Source organism: Haliaeetus leucocephalus, unplaced genomic scaffold, assembly GCF_000737465.1.
Source record: "Haliaeetus leucocephalus isolate CR32 unplaced genomic scaffold, Haliaeetus_leucocephalus-4.0 Scaffold866, whole genome shotgun sequence".
NCBI classification, from domain to species: domain Eukaryota; kingdom Metazoa; phylum Chordata; class Aves; order Accipitriformes; family Accipitridae; genus Haliaeetus; species Haliaeetus leucocephalus.
Window position 1 is genome coordinate 476961 of NW_010973302.1, and position 15059 is coordinate 492019.

Sequence of the window (15059 nt, forward strand, 5' to 3'; positions counted from 1 at the left end):
ATCAAAACCCAAAATCCCCTCAAATGATGTTACTGATTCGAGACTATTTCCTTAAAAATACAGGGTATAGGGGAAAAGCAAACTCTTTCAAAGCATTTAGAGCGTTTAAGTCCACTTTGGTAAAAGCGTTGGCTGCAGCCAGTGAGTTGAGCTGATTCCCCCCCCCCGCCTTTAAAGAATTTAAAACTAGGGAAGTGGGCGGGGTCCTGCTGGGCCGGGCATTAGGGGAGGCCACGCCCTGAACTACAATTCCCGTCAGGCCCCGCGGCGCGCGGGGGAAGCCGGGACGGAGGCGGGCAGTTCGCTAGGCGGCGGGAGGCCGCCATGGAGGAGAAGCTCCAGCGGGTACCGGTGGGGCCGGGCCGGGGCGCGGCTGTCTCGGTGCGGGGTTTACTGGAGGTGGGCCCCGTCCTGGGGCCGTCTTAGGCCGGGCCCGGCTGCCCCTCACCCGCCCCGGGGGCCCAGGGCCTAGCGGTAGGGGGGGGGGAGGCGCCGGGTCTCCCCCCACACACACCCCGGGCGCGGAGCCGGCCCCGGTGCGTTGTCGGAGCCCTCGTCCCGCTCTGCCGGCAGCGTCTGTCTGGGCCCTTCCACACCCGAGCCGTGTCGCTGAAGGCTTTAGGGGACCCTGGCAGCTCTCGCTCTGCTTGTCTGGCACTCGGACGTGCGAGGTTTAAGGGCAGAAACGAGCCCGTGTCGGTTCTTGCCCCTCTGAGCGCTGGGGGACGGGCAAGATGTGGTCCCTGGTGGGTTTTGCAGCAGCGGAGCCTCCCTTCGGCCGCTTCATCCTCTGCTGCCTACTAGATAACAGCCCCAGCTCACTGGCCTTTAAGTATAGGGCTGGTTTAAGACGCTAGGTTATGGAGGTCTCGGGCGCCTGAAGTTTTACGCATTTTAAATCTTTCTCGCTGGAGAGAGTGGCAGAAAGATGTAATTCATCCTTTGTTCCCCAACTTGGCTTTCTTGCAGTATTAGAGTTTTCATCTACACGTAATTAGTGCTGTCTGCTTCTGAGGGCTTGATGGTTTTCTCCCCGGAATAGTTCAGGGTGATGTTTGCTGTGTGCAGTGTATGTAGCTGAGATGCTGGTACGGTAGAAGCGTAAAGAAGGATATGCTAGAAAGAAATGTCTTTTTAAGTTATAAGGCTGGGTCCTTTTCTATCAGGTTGCTTAGAGAGCCTTAGACAAGAATTTGTTACCTCAGTGTTGAACTTCCATGTGTTCAGTTATTATCAGTCACAATCTCTCTCCCATTCCTGACCTTCTTTTCAGTGCTAGAAACTGTGCTCTGCAGGGCTCCTGCCTGCACACTGAAGTAACCCTTTCTGCCCCGCTAGCCCATAGAGACTGTTCCCAATGATTGTGGTTTGGGCAGTTTTATCCCATGCTGCTTTAATGCAGTTTTTATCAGCTGCCCAAATACCCACTTAACATCTCTTGGATCATTAGTGTGTCTGTAACAAACATGTCATGTGAATAAAAAGATTAGAATTTCATCACCTGGAGATAAGCAGGTGTCCCGAGAAATGAGGGAGATTAAAATGGAAACGGTTTTCTAAACTACAGAGGGTGTTTGAAGAAGAGACAAAGGAAGTTGAACTCCCTTTTTCCACCCATGCCTCAGCTGATATAGCAGGAGTTATTCTTCAGGAATGCAGAGCTTGCAGCACTTTATATTTCTCACATCTATCAGCTATTTTCTGTCATTTCACTTGACCATTACCTCTGTTTTTTCCCTTCTCTGGCAGGTTACTTTATGGCTGAAGAAAATATATGGGAATCGGCCTGTTCCACAGTACGAAGTGAATGCAAGGACAATTGATATCTTGTATGAGCTTGTAGAATGCAATGAAGCCAGAGACAGGGATGTTTCTTTGCTGATAGAGGACATGAAGCAGAAGGCAACAGAATATGAAGCAGAAGGTGAGTCTGAAGCTCCAGTTCTCAGTTCCATCAAAGTTAGTTTTTCTCAGTGACCCTGAAGATTGTCTTTGTTAAAATCTTTCAAACAAATATACATAGGAATGGACTCAGCTTTTGTTCTGGTACGGCTTTTACTACAATGCATTCCATGCCTTCTTTTCAACAAAATTTACGGTGACATAAGGTTGGTCAAGAGCAATTTTTTAAGCCATCTTGAGCAGGCTGTAAATACGGACAAGCAGATTAATTGCTAAAACCTCCCAGCCTGCTGGGCTGAGTAGCACAGCATTGAAATATTGGCTGGATAGACAGGGAAGCAACCCTACAGCTGATTTAAGAGTCTGAGCTGGTGCTAATCCACTGTTAAGCAAAGCACTTGAGGAATCTGAAACAACAGTGAGATGATTAAGTTATGCTCGAGCTGTCTAGATTGAGTGTTTGATAATGTGGTTTTTTTGGAGCAAGTGAATGGTTCAGGGGACCATAATTACATTTTTAATGCACATGTTAAAAGAGAGAGTCCTATCTAGGCCTTAAAGAACAGTAAAATGAAATTACTAATTTGGGTTGTATTTGGTTTTCAGCTAACTATCTAGAGGGCCTTCTTGCAGAAAGCCTGGGTCTTTCCCTATCCAGTCTGTCCAGCAAAGGCACCAGCTACCTCAGTGTCTTGGTAGACAGCGCAATGACACTTGAAACGAAGGACACTTCTCTTGCTAGGTAATTATTTTCACTGTGCATCAGGAGTGATGGTCTGTGCTGTTTCTGGTTTTTCAATTCAACAGTTTCAAACTTGACTCTCGTACCAAGAACCTTACTTGTCCAGCTTCTTTTGCACCCCTTGGGCAGCTTTGGAGGACAGGAGAACTGAGCACAAAGCTCTAACTCTTGATTATCCCAGCAAAGGAAGTCTCTGAAGCCTGAGAGGTGCCTCAGCCACAGTTAATTCCCTCTTTTGCCCCTGCTTTTGTGGTGAGTGGCTGCAGGATGCTGCCACTCAGACTGCCATGCCAGGTAGCACAAGCTAGAGCAGGTTTCATACTGCTTAGGCAAGGACTGGGGAACTGTAACTGGTCTTTGTCTCGGCTCCTCTTTCTTCCCTCTCTTGCCTGGCCTCAGTTAATGTAAGGAGATTTCCTGGGCTCAGCCACAGAGAAATGGCAGCTGTTAGTCTGCTTTTCCTGGGCCCCTCTCCCTAGCCTGGCTTTGACCCATAACACAGCAGGTTTGTGCTAAGCACTGGCAGTCAGGAAGGGCCAAAATCTGCCTTGGAATCCAATTTTTGTATGATGTTCAGGAGCTTGGCTCTTGCAGCTCTTCCCCTGAGCTGGAGGGGGTAGCAGCTTTGAACCATTTGGGAAGAGGAAGAGACTGAAATACTGCTGGGCATATCTCGGGGACGTGAGTTTTCAGGGACTGAACACAGTTTCTCTCAAAGGCATATTGGCAGGCCAGGAGTGGAGCATCTGATCATGTCAAACCCAGTGGTTATATTCACTAGAGTGCTAGGTCTTGTTTACTTCCTCCTACTCAGATTGCTGGGCCGTTTCTGCTTCCGCACAAAAACTTAGTTAAGGGAAGCAAATACCCTTAGTTACTTATTTTACTTTCCTCTTCTAAAATAGCTGGCAGTTATCTGATATATTATGAGAACAAAAAAAAAAAAAGTAATTTGTGGAAAGTGTAGAGAAAATAATAATTCTGAGTTTCAGAAGAGCTGAATCCTGAGCATTCCCACTGAATCTCTTTTTTTTTTACCAGCTTCTTCTCTGCCATCAATGATATGACTTCGGAGCTGTATGCAACAGAATCAAAAAACAGAGAAATGGAACTGGAATTGAGCAACCTCAGGAAAAAACTAACTGCAGCGGTGATGCTGGAAAAGCAGTTAGAGGAGTGAGTAATGGATGAGAAAGGGGAAAGATGTAAGCAATACTGCTGATCTCTGCAATGTGGAACATTGGTTGTGATAACTAACACAGATAGTTTCAGATTTTTGACACATCTCTAATTCACAATATCGAAAGCCATGTGCTGTGGACACATTCAGTAATCAGAGGAGATTCGGGATACAATCAAACTCGTTATTTTAAACCAAAAATGGTCTACAAGCAGTTGTCGGATACGGGCTTGCATCCTCCACCGGTTGCCTTCGTCTGAGGGTGAAGGCAAACCTGATTTTCTTACCACATTTAGTGTGGGCTCTGAAGTCAGAGGTGAAGGAGTCAGGCAAAACAAAACCTGTTCCCAGGTAAGAATTTCCTTTAACCAGTGTGTGGGAGACTTAAAAAAAAAAAAAAAAGGGTATCAAGTCTGTTCCCTAGAGGATGTAATCTGAGGTGCTTTGCCAAGCACAGCAGGATCAACCCCTGCCTTGAGTGGGGATTGACCCAGATGATCTCCACAGCCCCCTTCCAGTCCAATTATTTTCTGGGTTTTGTCTTTTAAGGTAGTAATTGTGGCACTGCTTGTAGCAAAGATACCAGACCTGTATGCTTTGTGCAGGTTTGTCATGGCTGCTCTCTGTGATTGTAAGTTTAGCTTGCGTAGCAGGTCTCTAACTAAATTAGGGAATTATACAGAAGACTATTACTCTTTGCTTTTATGCAGCTGGCTTTCCCCTTGGCCTCTTTTTTTTCCCTGGCCTTTGGGACTCTGGATGTAACAGCTGTGGATGTTTCCACCGGGAAAACTCACAGGGAAATACAATTTTTTCTCCATTCTCTCCCTTCTTGTGTTGGTTGTATTACAGGTTTTAGCTTGAGCGTAGATAATTAAGCAGTATTGGTATACTGGTATCTCTTTGAATGTAAAAGTTTGTTTCTGTTTGTATTTTTTTTTTTTTTAAGGGATCTTAAAAAAGCAGAGGAACTTCTGGAGGTAGAAAAGGCCAAAGCTGACAGCCGATCCCAGAACTTGAAGTTTCTGAAAAATAAATCTGAGGATTTAAAAATCAGGATCAAGGCTGCTGAGGTAGATGGAAGGAATTTTCTAACAAGGCATTGTGACAGGATGGCACAGTCATGGTTGGTTGGGACCAAACATGTAGTTACAGAGACATCCCAGGAGCTTCCTAAACTCCAGGACTGAGGACTCGTGCTAACAGGACAACGTGTTACAACACTTCAGTTGTTCTTGCTATAGTCATGGTCTCTCCCCAGGACATCCTATGATAAATGCAGGGACACTTTCTCTTCTTTCACTGGGAACTGCATTAACTTGGACTATCTTGTGCTTATTGTGAGGTACTGTCCTATAAGAGTATACAGACAGCTACCAGTAGAGCAGCTGATTCACTGAGGTAAACTGTGTGTCAAAATTCTGAACATAGCCATTTTTTGAAATTAATAAATGATTAAACACAGAAGGCAGAATTTGCACTGTCTTCTTCACCTTTCCTATGTGATGAAGGATATGTGAATGCTTTATTTAACACTTGGATGCTGTCCGATACCTTGACAAATATGAGATGGAAAACATTGTTGATGACATTTTACTGAGAAGCCTCTTCCCAGCCTTGCCATGTGCTCTTCTCCCAGTAGTTTTCTGGAAAGACTTGTTATTCTTGATACAAATTTTAGTAGCAACTGATTTCATATACTAGCTATAGCTGTGGTTCAAATAGATATTTCTGGTGTTGACAAACTGCATTCTTGTTGGCCTGTTTAGATCAAAACCCAAGGAAATGGTAAAAATCTTTCTCCTCCCCGTTGTATTTTGTGGTCAGTTATGAACGAACCCTTTCCTGTTTGTAGGAGCAGCTTGCTGCCACGGGGTTGGACCAGTCGCTGACACACGAGTCGCTCATGAGCCTGTCTGAGGTAGGTCTTTTGGTACAAGATGGATATTTCTACGGTGGTACAGAGCAGGCTTGTTTGTTGGGTGGTTTCAGGAAACGTAGTTTGCTGTTTGGTTATGTGAACAAATATTAATAGTAAAAAGAAGCACAAATAGAAATCTTGTAGATGGTTATCTCTGAACTGGAGTATGTTGGATAGCTTTGTCTCTCCTGGAAACTGAGAAGCATCTGGGTGCTGAAGTGGTACCTTTTCTTCAGGGTTAGATGTGGGCTTATTTTGGACTTGGGAAGAAGTTTTCCTTCTGGAACTGATTGAGGGGAACAATTGGAATCTTTGGTTTTGTTGCCTTTTGTTTTTCCCTCTTTTCTCTTTCTGCCTCTGTAATTGGGAATATAGCCTACTAGAGAATTTCCACGGAATAAATCCCCTGCCACTGAAAGAAAATTGGCAGCCCGTGATCTGTCTTATAAACAGTGGATATTCTGTGGACTATATCCTGTTACATGGCTACCTGGGTATTGCAATTACTTGGTAGAATGACCCAGGTGATTCTTTCTAGTTTGTGTGAAATAAATCTGCTTCAGGGTAAGGGGAGGAGGTCAAGTGAAACCCAAATTCTGAACCACTGTGCTTTTTTTTTTTCTTGTGTCTCTAAATATAACATTTCTCAGCTGTATTGTAAGCCCAGCGAGATAATTTGTTAAAGGAAAAAGCACATTTCTTGAGTTACTAGCTATAGATTCTCGAGCTTTGTGCTGAAGCATTTGTGCACATGTAACATGTATTTGTGTTGTTCTGTCTGCACTCACCATATTTTAATATTCTTTGCTATTACTGTAATGAGAACTTAGTCTTTCTCCCCATTTCTTTTTCTAGCTTTTCCTGCAGGTCGGTTAAGTTGAACAGTGGGACAGGTTTCCTGATTTTTATGTTGTCGTTCTCATGAACCAGCACTGGGTGGCAATGTTTACATTGCACAGTGTTTCAGAAGCATACTAGCCAAAAATAATTTCTTTTGGTATTTTACATAGAAAAAGTCATAGGCAATTTTCTAGACCTGTCATCTTCTAGAACCTGAGCGTAAGGGCAGGTTTGACTCCCTGACATTTCTGTGTCTGCTTTGCCAAGAGCTCAGTGAATTGGGCAGCACAAATGACTTATCTTCGGAGCGCTTTAGTTTTTCTGGTTTTGTGGGTTTTTTTCACTTTTAAGTTGATTATTTGAAAAGAGTTGAGGACTGTGGAAGGTACTCAATTTTCAGCCCCTAAGAGAAATTATCTCCCCTTGTTAACAGAATAAGCAAAGCAGTGCAAGTGTAAGGGTTGTCTTTTTTATGACCACGTGTGCAAAACTGTTTTCACACAGAAGCCATAGGCATGAGAGTGTATTTCCTTCCTTGGGGCTCAGTCCTCTCTGGCCTACAGAGAAAATCCTCTATCTGGTGGATTCTCATTTCAAATCCCCTCTCCTTTCAAGGAGGTGAGATCAGGTGGTTATACTGTAAGAAAAGACATCTGAAGATGTCTTGGGAACGAAGAAAAACTCATTGATACCTCTGTGTAAAATTTGAGCTGGGTTTGACTGATAACGGAATGAATAACAGAGCTTTCATCTTCCATGGGTTTTAAGGATTGTGAAAGCTCTCCCCAACATCTGTGGATTCTGAAATGCTGTAGATAATTGTGGATCTATTTCACTGATTTACGTCACTTCTACAAGTAAGACTATAGAATATAATCTGCCTTGCTCTCTTCACAGAAACTGGCTGGACTGCAGGAAGAAATTGTGCCTTTGAAGAAGAAACTGGAGTCCTACCTAGATTTAACTCCTGTAATTATTTTTTCCACTGTTCTATTGTATTTGCCATTAGATTAATTTTGATGGACTTCAGAATGTAAAGGCTATTGTTGTGATGATTTCAGTGAACAGGTAGATGTCCTACAGGTCTATTAATGGTGTAAACAGAAGACTTTACTTAAACAGAAGGCTATTTATTAATCAAAGCCAAGAAATTAAGTATGCTTACCCGGCAAACTTGCTCTAACAAAACGCACAGATTTGCTGGGTGAGCTCAGTATCGAGGTAAATTAGCTAGAAGTTAGACAAAGAAATGTGGAAGAAAATGTAATTCCTTAGTATAACAAATTTTTTGAGATTTACCAATATATTAGCTGTACATGTCATCAGGTTGTCAATATGGTGGACACAGCACATTGTGCAGGTGTTGGAGCTCTGAGCAAAATTTTAATAATTATGAAGAAATAGCCAAATGTAGGTGTTGTCCCCTAAACAAGTACTCTAGCTAGTGTGAGTACTGGCTGCTTCGTAATTTTGATTTCTCTTGAGGATGCTGGGTACTCAGCTCTCTGAAAATGCAGGTTTCTCATTTAGGTGACCAAATTGCAGTTTTGAAAGCCCCTGTCTCTGTATCTCTTCTTCATTTTATATTTTGGCCATTGTCACTATTGGTCCCTGTGCTAGGAGTTACTATCAGACTGCTGTGGGAAGCATCTTTTATAAAGGGATTCTACTTTTTTCAAATTAGAATGCTTGTTACAGAAGATTGTTCCAGTTAAGGGTGATTTGTGAACAACTTTGTAGTGGCTTAAAGAAATCATGGGTAAACAAGACTTTAGTCCATGAAACAGAAGGCCTTGGCTTTGTGTGGCATCGGTACATCGCCACCTGTGATACTTGGGATGACTAAACCCAAGTATTTCCAGTCTCCTTTGGAAGGCTGCCATTCCTTTTTACAGATAGGTGTTAAGGATTCTTCTCTTTGTCATCCAGGGGAGAAGTTGCAAAACCTGGAGTGTGATTAGTTGAATGGGTTTTGGTTTTATTAAATATGATTGTAACTGTTTATAGTTTTGTATTGGAGTTACCTGATACGTCCCCTGTTACCTCCTCATCTGAGCACCCCACAGCCTTTAATAGAGCTAACCTCAGACCTTTCTGTGTAAGAGGTGAAAAAGATTTACTCCAGTTCTTATAAATGGGGCATAGAGGTCCAGAGAAACCAAGAGGCTTGTCCAGAAACCTATAGAAACTCTGCGATTAATCACATCTCTTGTATTATGAACTAGGGACCTGTCTGCTGGGCCATGCTTCTCTCTTCACCTCTTTAGCTCCTCCATCGAGTTCCTGCCTCTCAACAACTACTACTGTCTCCCTCCTAGGAGAAAAGGATGAAGGGAGAGAGGGTGGCACTGCTTCTCTTTTAACTCCATCTTACTCAAAGAGGCAGCTGCCTTCTTTCCTCAAGCAAAACAGGACATTCAAATTGGATTAGGTTCCCCAGTTCCCCCCTCCCTCCCATCTTCTTGTCAGTGGAGACAGGGAGAGCCCCGCTGCCTCGCTTCTAGTGCAGGCAGAAGGAGGGAGGAAGGTTTGTCCTTGCAAGCTTATTGTGCTTTGGAAAATTCATGCATGGATATGTTTAAAATCCAGTTCCTTGATGGGTTTGGAAAATTGCTAAAAATGTTTTGGTGTGGGGGGTTTTTTTTGAGACTTTAGGCCATACCAGATTTTTGAAAAATATGCGATTGCTCAAACCAAACTGATAGTAGGCTTTTGATTTCAGTACCTTATGGATGTGAAGGGTGTACACAAAACTGATTTCGTTATCCCTGAATTCTCCTGCAGCACATCATTAGACTCTTGCAATGATGCAGGGACTCTGTTTCCGGCTGAAATTGATTTTTATGTCACTTTCTCTCATTAGAATCCTTCCCTTGCACAAGTGAAGATTGAAGAAGTAAAACGAGAACTGGTAAGAGCTTTTTATCTTTCATGGAGATTTAAAGGAGTGCTGTCGTTCCAAAACAAGCTATATATACTGGTTGTAGATTTATCTACCTCAGATTGTAGTCTTAATGATCTCTAGAGGGAAATTCTGCTCTGGTAAGGCAGAAGCTGTGCATATTGGTAGGACGAACTGGTGGAGGAATGATATCTAAGCTACAAAGGCAGTTGGGCATAATGGTATCAGTGGGGATTAGATATCTATATCCCTCTGGATTTTGTCTGCTTCACCTGTCAGAATGTTTATTCACTCAGCTGCATTGCAGCTTCTTGGTCTCACAACCTTCCTTGCTGCTCCTGAACTCTCAGAGGACACTAGGGCCCATATTTTATCTAACAGCTGCCTTGTAGACTGCAATGGGGACTTTCCCCTATAAAACATAATGCCTCTTTCATCTGCTTGTTTCGGGAAATGTTCACACATAAAGCTGTTTGGGGAGTTCATAGGTAGCTTTTCTGAGTGAGCTGGGCCACATTTGAGCATAAAACCTGTCTGTTTCTTTGGGCTACTGTCTGCTTGCTCATAGATAAAGCACAAGGTATTCAGTGATAAGCCTTAAAGCTGTGATAAAAAAATCACAGCTAATTGAGAGTATCTTGTACATTTTCAGGTGGGACTGCTCAGGTTGGTAAGCCACTTGTTTTTGATTCAGAAATACAAGCTCACTTTACCAGGCTGAGGCTTTTACCAGGTCAGAATACTCACCTCTGGAGAGTACCTGTTCAGCTTGAAGGTGTCTAATATCCCATTGGGGCACAGTGTAAAGGCAACTGAGCTTGTTTAGCCCTTCATTTGGAGATTTCTCTGTAGTTGTCTACAGAGGCTGCTGCCATTTGCAGTAGTGAGACCTTCCAGTTCAATACTTGGGTTAATCTTGGGCTGCTAATAATATCCCAAGGTTTGATCATTGTAGATATGTTTGTTTAGCAGGAACGTAAGAAAACTGTTTCATGGTCACTGATTCCTCTTGGTTTTCTCTCCCACTAGAATGCCTTGGAGGCTGAGTTCTCAAAGCAGATTGATATGCTGACTCTTGAGATGCCAGAGCCCAGCAAACTCCAGTTCAGCTGAAGTGGCCCGTGTGGAAGATTTTCCTTCTGTTGTCTATTTATTTGCACTAGTAAAACATTTTGGAGTTCTTGCGTACTTCTGCAGCTTCCTGACTTACTCTTCTTGCTGTTGGATGGCACAGTTGTGACCTTCCAGGAAGCATGCTCATTTTTAGGGGTTCATGATGCCTTGTATTTGTAAACGTCACCTGTTTTTCATAAAATAACCCCCAAACTTACTGTTTTCTTTGTCAGTTCTTTCTCCATATGTGACACACACCTGTAACTGGACTCCAGATGGCACCTTCACCAGGAGATGTCCCTGTGAGGATTTGTTTGACCATTACCACTTTGAATTGAACTGCTCAGGAAGTCTAGTTTTCTTCTTTTTCCCAGTCCAGGCTCTGGATTGTGCTTTTTCCTGGAGTCCTCTCTTTGGTGGTACAAGTACAGTGATGACAGACTTTCTTTACATCTGCTAGGTCACTGGCTTTTGCTCCCTTGTTTTGTTTTCTCTTGTCATTTCAGGGTTGGGGACACATAATTTTTTTTTTTTCCCACTAATAGCTTGTGTGATGTTTACTAAGTTTGTGAAGATGAGTTCTAGAATCATGCCTGGAGTGCTGCTTAGTTTGAGCACTTTAAACAGAAGTGAACAGTTAATTTTCTCCTTAATGTCCTCAGCAGGGATTTGATATGTGAATCAAAGTGAACAATATGGAAATTGTGATCTAGGGCTCAGAATAGGAGTTCCCATTGCCTTCTAAAGCCCTGCAGCATCCGAGACAGCCCACAGAGAAGATTTTCTTGTGCGTGTGATGCCTGTCTACCTTTGTGGAAAGAGGTCGAGCTCTGACCATGTTTCACGTGGGTCGTAGTATTGGCTTCACGGATCAGCGAATTGTACTGCTCACACAGGTAAGAGCTGAGGTGAGGTGTAGCAGCATCAACCTCCTAAGGTTCAGTAGTTTTCGTTGAGAAAATGGAAGCTCACGGCACTAACCTCTAAGGTTTGCCCATGTTCAAGGCTCCGAGAGATACCAGTCTACTGCCGACTACTTGTTGTTTCTCCTTACATTAATAAATAAAGCTGAGCTAAGCACATGGAAGTAGAAAAATAGCTGTATGGATAGTGAAGCGATAGCTTTAAAAACAAAACCCAGCTTTATAGTAAGACCTTTCTAGGCCTGAAAATACATAAATATTTTTTTAGAACCACTGTGGGATGTGATCATTCTGAAGCTAGATTGTCCCTTCCAATTCTACCTTAAATGTCATCTTCCAAAAGGGTCCCCAGAGCCCTCCTCTTACTTCCATGCCACCACCACACCACCCTTAAAAACACCCCAGCTTTTAAAGTTGTTTTGTATTAAAGCCAAAATAGGAAAATCTCCTGTGGATGGGGAAAAATTAAAATCTAGATATAGTGGCAGCACTTAAGGACATCAAGCAGGGACTAGGGCTTGTTTGTACTGGGCAAAGTCCAGACAAATAGCAGCAGTGCTCTTGGTGACAATTTGTAGCTACATCTGTTTACGATTAGAGTTGCAAAAGATTATGGTAATGATTTAGCATGGTGTGCCTGTCCCCCGGAGCTGTTACTTCACTGCAGAAATTGATTTCACTGATCTGTAGGAAGAGATTCTTTCTGTTGCTTCATGTCCTCCCTTGAAGCAATAGGATCATGACATCTGTGTCTGATTATGCTTAGGGTGTAGCTCTGATTTCTAAGAAGCTGCAAGCTCGGAATGACACTGGTGTCGGTAAAGTGCCACAGCCTCCTCACCTTGTGACCTTCTTCACCTCATTTCTTTCACTGTGATGGGGAAGAATTGAAGGGTGTTCAGAGAGCTGCTGATTATGGGAATCTTTGGCCTCATCTTCCGTACACCAGTGGGAGTTGCTGTTCAGTTTCAGGTTTTTAAATCAAGACATTAGGAAAGGGTTAGTTACCTTAGTTTCATGGCTGTTTATCTTCAGTTCCTTCTGGGCTAGAAATCAAGATGGGCAAAAGCAAGTGGAGAAGCTGTCTTTGTACGGGTAGGCTAAACTGGCTAAGGGAAATTACCTCAGAGGTAACTGATGTGAAGTCTAGAGCGGGCACAGTTGCGCAGGGATGACTACAGGTACAGCTGCCTCTTGCCAAAAAAACACCAGAAGGTGGCAAGGGAGTAGTCTTTGAATCTGGAAAGAGCAAGAGCATAATCTGATTGTTCCTCTTGTGGAAGGGGAAAGAAGTCATAATCTTGAAAGGCATCAGAACATAGGTGGGTAGACATCAGAGAATGATTTAACAAGAAAGCCGTTGTAAGGCACTGGAGGTCATGGCCTGACAGTTAAGGAATCTTAATCTTAATCACTGGGGGCTTTTAAGACCAGATCAGAAATGCTTTGTTTATGTGTTTATAACATGAGGGAGCATTGATCGTGCTTTGGGATAGAAAGATGGATTAGATGAGGGCTCGAGGATGCTACCAGCCCTGCTTTGCAATGAGTGCCTCAAGAGTTACTTGGCTAATATTGGATGAAGGCTTTTTATTGCACACGCGTAACCATGACTCGAGGCTTGGGAGGATTTGCCGGGACTGTGGCGCTCCCTTAGCACCACTTCATCATGTAACACTGCACCAGTTGTGAAAGCTGGGGAGTGTTCTCCCCCTGTGCCCGCAGGGCAGCTGCACCGCTCCCCGGCTGCTGCTGTTTCACAGCATGTGTTGTGTCCCATTCATTGGCAAAGAGCCTGAACAGAGACAGCGGCAGGGCCAGACTCTGACTCAAGAGCTGCCCAGAGATAGCCAAGTGTTGCTTCCTAGTGTTGGAAATGCAAGGAGAAAAAAAACATAGCCAGCAGCTGCATTTGAGCTGTGTGCCACAGCTGTGCCATCTGCAGCACATGCAACATAAATCAGCAGCCAGTTGTCAGGTCCGACAGTTCAGCTTTTGATGGATATGGCGAAAGTCAAATAAACAAGCTTTATGCAGCCAGTGGACCGTCAGTAAGATTTCTCAGCTCTTCAGTTGTGCATTTGCATGGGCAGAGCGCCTTGCAGGGCAAGCGGAGGTGTCCTTCCTCGCTGTTGGTGTTTTGGGGCGGTCCAGCTTTTCCAGCGCAGGGATGGGATGCCGGCGCAGGAACACCTCGCAGAGGTCCTGCTGAGACAGGAGCTCGCCAGCCTGAGTGCTTGGCTGAGAAAATGTTAGATTTTGGGCTTCGCTCTCTACCCTGGCATCTGTTGAGTGTTTCCACAGAGGTCGCACTGGGTGGTGAGGAGCTGCGGCAGCCTGGAGGGAGACTGCCAGCTGGACCCCTCGGCTGTTGTATATTATGAAATAATCGCCCAACTGAGAATGACACGAATGCCTGGAGAGGCCTCCGCTGCTTCAGCCTCACTTCAGATTACATCAGCTGCTCTGCTCTGAACTCCCAGTCTGATTTTTGGAGACATCCGTCTACTGACACCTGCAAGCTGAGAGCAGTTGTGCTTGCTGGGAGCTTTGCGTGGGGGTCCCGCAGCTCCGGGGCAGCTGCCCACGGTGTGTGACGCTGTGGGGCTGGAGCCAGAGCCAGGCTGAGCTGCAGACCCCTCAGTTTTATGGATGAAGTGTGAAAGATGTGTGTGCATTATCACTGTGTGCTCAATTCCTCCGCCTGGAAATTGTGATGATCCAAATTCCACCTGAAAAAAAAATATCAAAATTATGCACTAGATGTGAAAACCAGTGGTCAACCTCAAGTGTAAACTTGTATATGTTTTACCACAAAGTGACATACTGTTCTTATCAGGCCAATAGGCAAAATAATAATGGCTTTAGGAAAAAAGAATTCATCCCCAGCTTGGCTAGGGGATAGAGATTTATTTAAAACAAAGCATTTAGGTACTAAACCCAGAACAATAAAAATAAAATGCTGGAGAAATGCAAAATACATGAAGCAAATTTAAGGCTACTGAGCTGAAATATGTATCTGTTTACTCAAAATGCATTGAATCAAAAGAAGCAGATGGAATCTCTTTTGGCTATATATTTTGGCTAGTACTATAGAAATACTCTATTTGTTGCAAACATTTCATTCTGGTTGCTTTTCAAGTTTCCTTTGACCAAAAGTATTCAAAATTTTTTTTCATATTAATCCTTTAGTAGATAGAGAATATTAATATGGGACTTTGTAATTAAATACAATTTTAAAAATATTAAAGTTGTTTCAGTATTTATTTAAAAAGTAAGTTGGTTGCATTTTACGCCGTCTCCAGTAAAAAACTCCAAATACTCTTCCAATACAGGATTCTGTTTTGGGAACTTACAAGCAAAAAATGCCTGTAAACATACTTAAGATTTTTTTTTTATTGCATCTAGTACTAAATAGGTCTTACAGGTATAGGAGAGATTTTGTATTTCTGAGCTGTTCTTTGAATTTTTAAATTACAGGGTCAGCAGTGAAACAATAGTAGTCCTGGTCCATGCCGCCTTGTGTGCTGCAGGAA

General features: G+C 43.5%; 1 protein-coding gene across 3 annotated transcripts; it reads left to right on the forward strand.

Moving 5' to 3' along the window:
• The first annotated feature begins 286 nt into the window (after positions 1-286).
• HAUS1 (HAUS augmin-like complex, subunit 1) lies at positions 287-13031 on the forward strand. Of its 3 annotated transcripts, XR_775341.1 has the most exons (10): positions 287-345; positions 1750-1924; positions 2509-2644; positions 3686-3820; positions 4774-4897; positions 5680-5745; positions 7483-7554; positions 9449-9496; positions 10517-11496; positions 12290-13031. XR_775341.1 is itself a non-coding variant. In XM_010582973.1 (9 exons), exons 1-9 carry the CDS (start codon positions 325-327, stop codon positions 10598-10600), a joined length of 861 nt encoding a protein of 286 aa, XP_010581275.1. In that variant the 5' UTR covers positions 287-324; the 3' UTR covers positions 10601-13031. The 3 variants fall into 3 exon arrangements, 2 of the variants coding, with proteins under 2 accessions (XP_010581275.1, XP_010581276.1); XM_010582973.1 differs by having other exon boundaries at positions 10517-13031; XM_010582974.1 differs by lacking the exon at positions 12290-13031 and having other exon boundaries at positions 10140-10608.
• The last annotated feature ends 2028 nt before the right edge of the window (positions 13032-15059 follow it).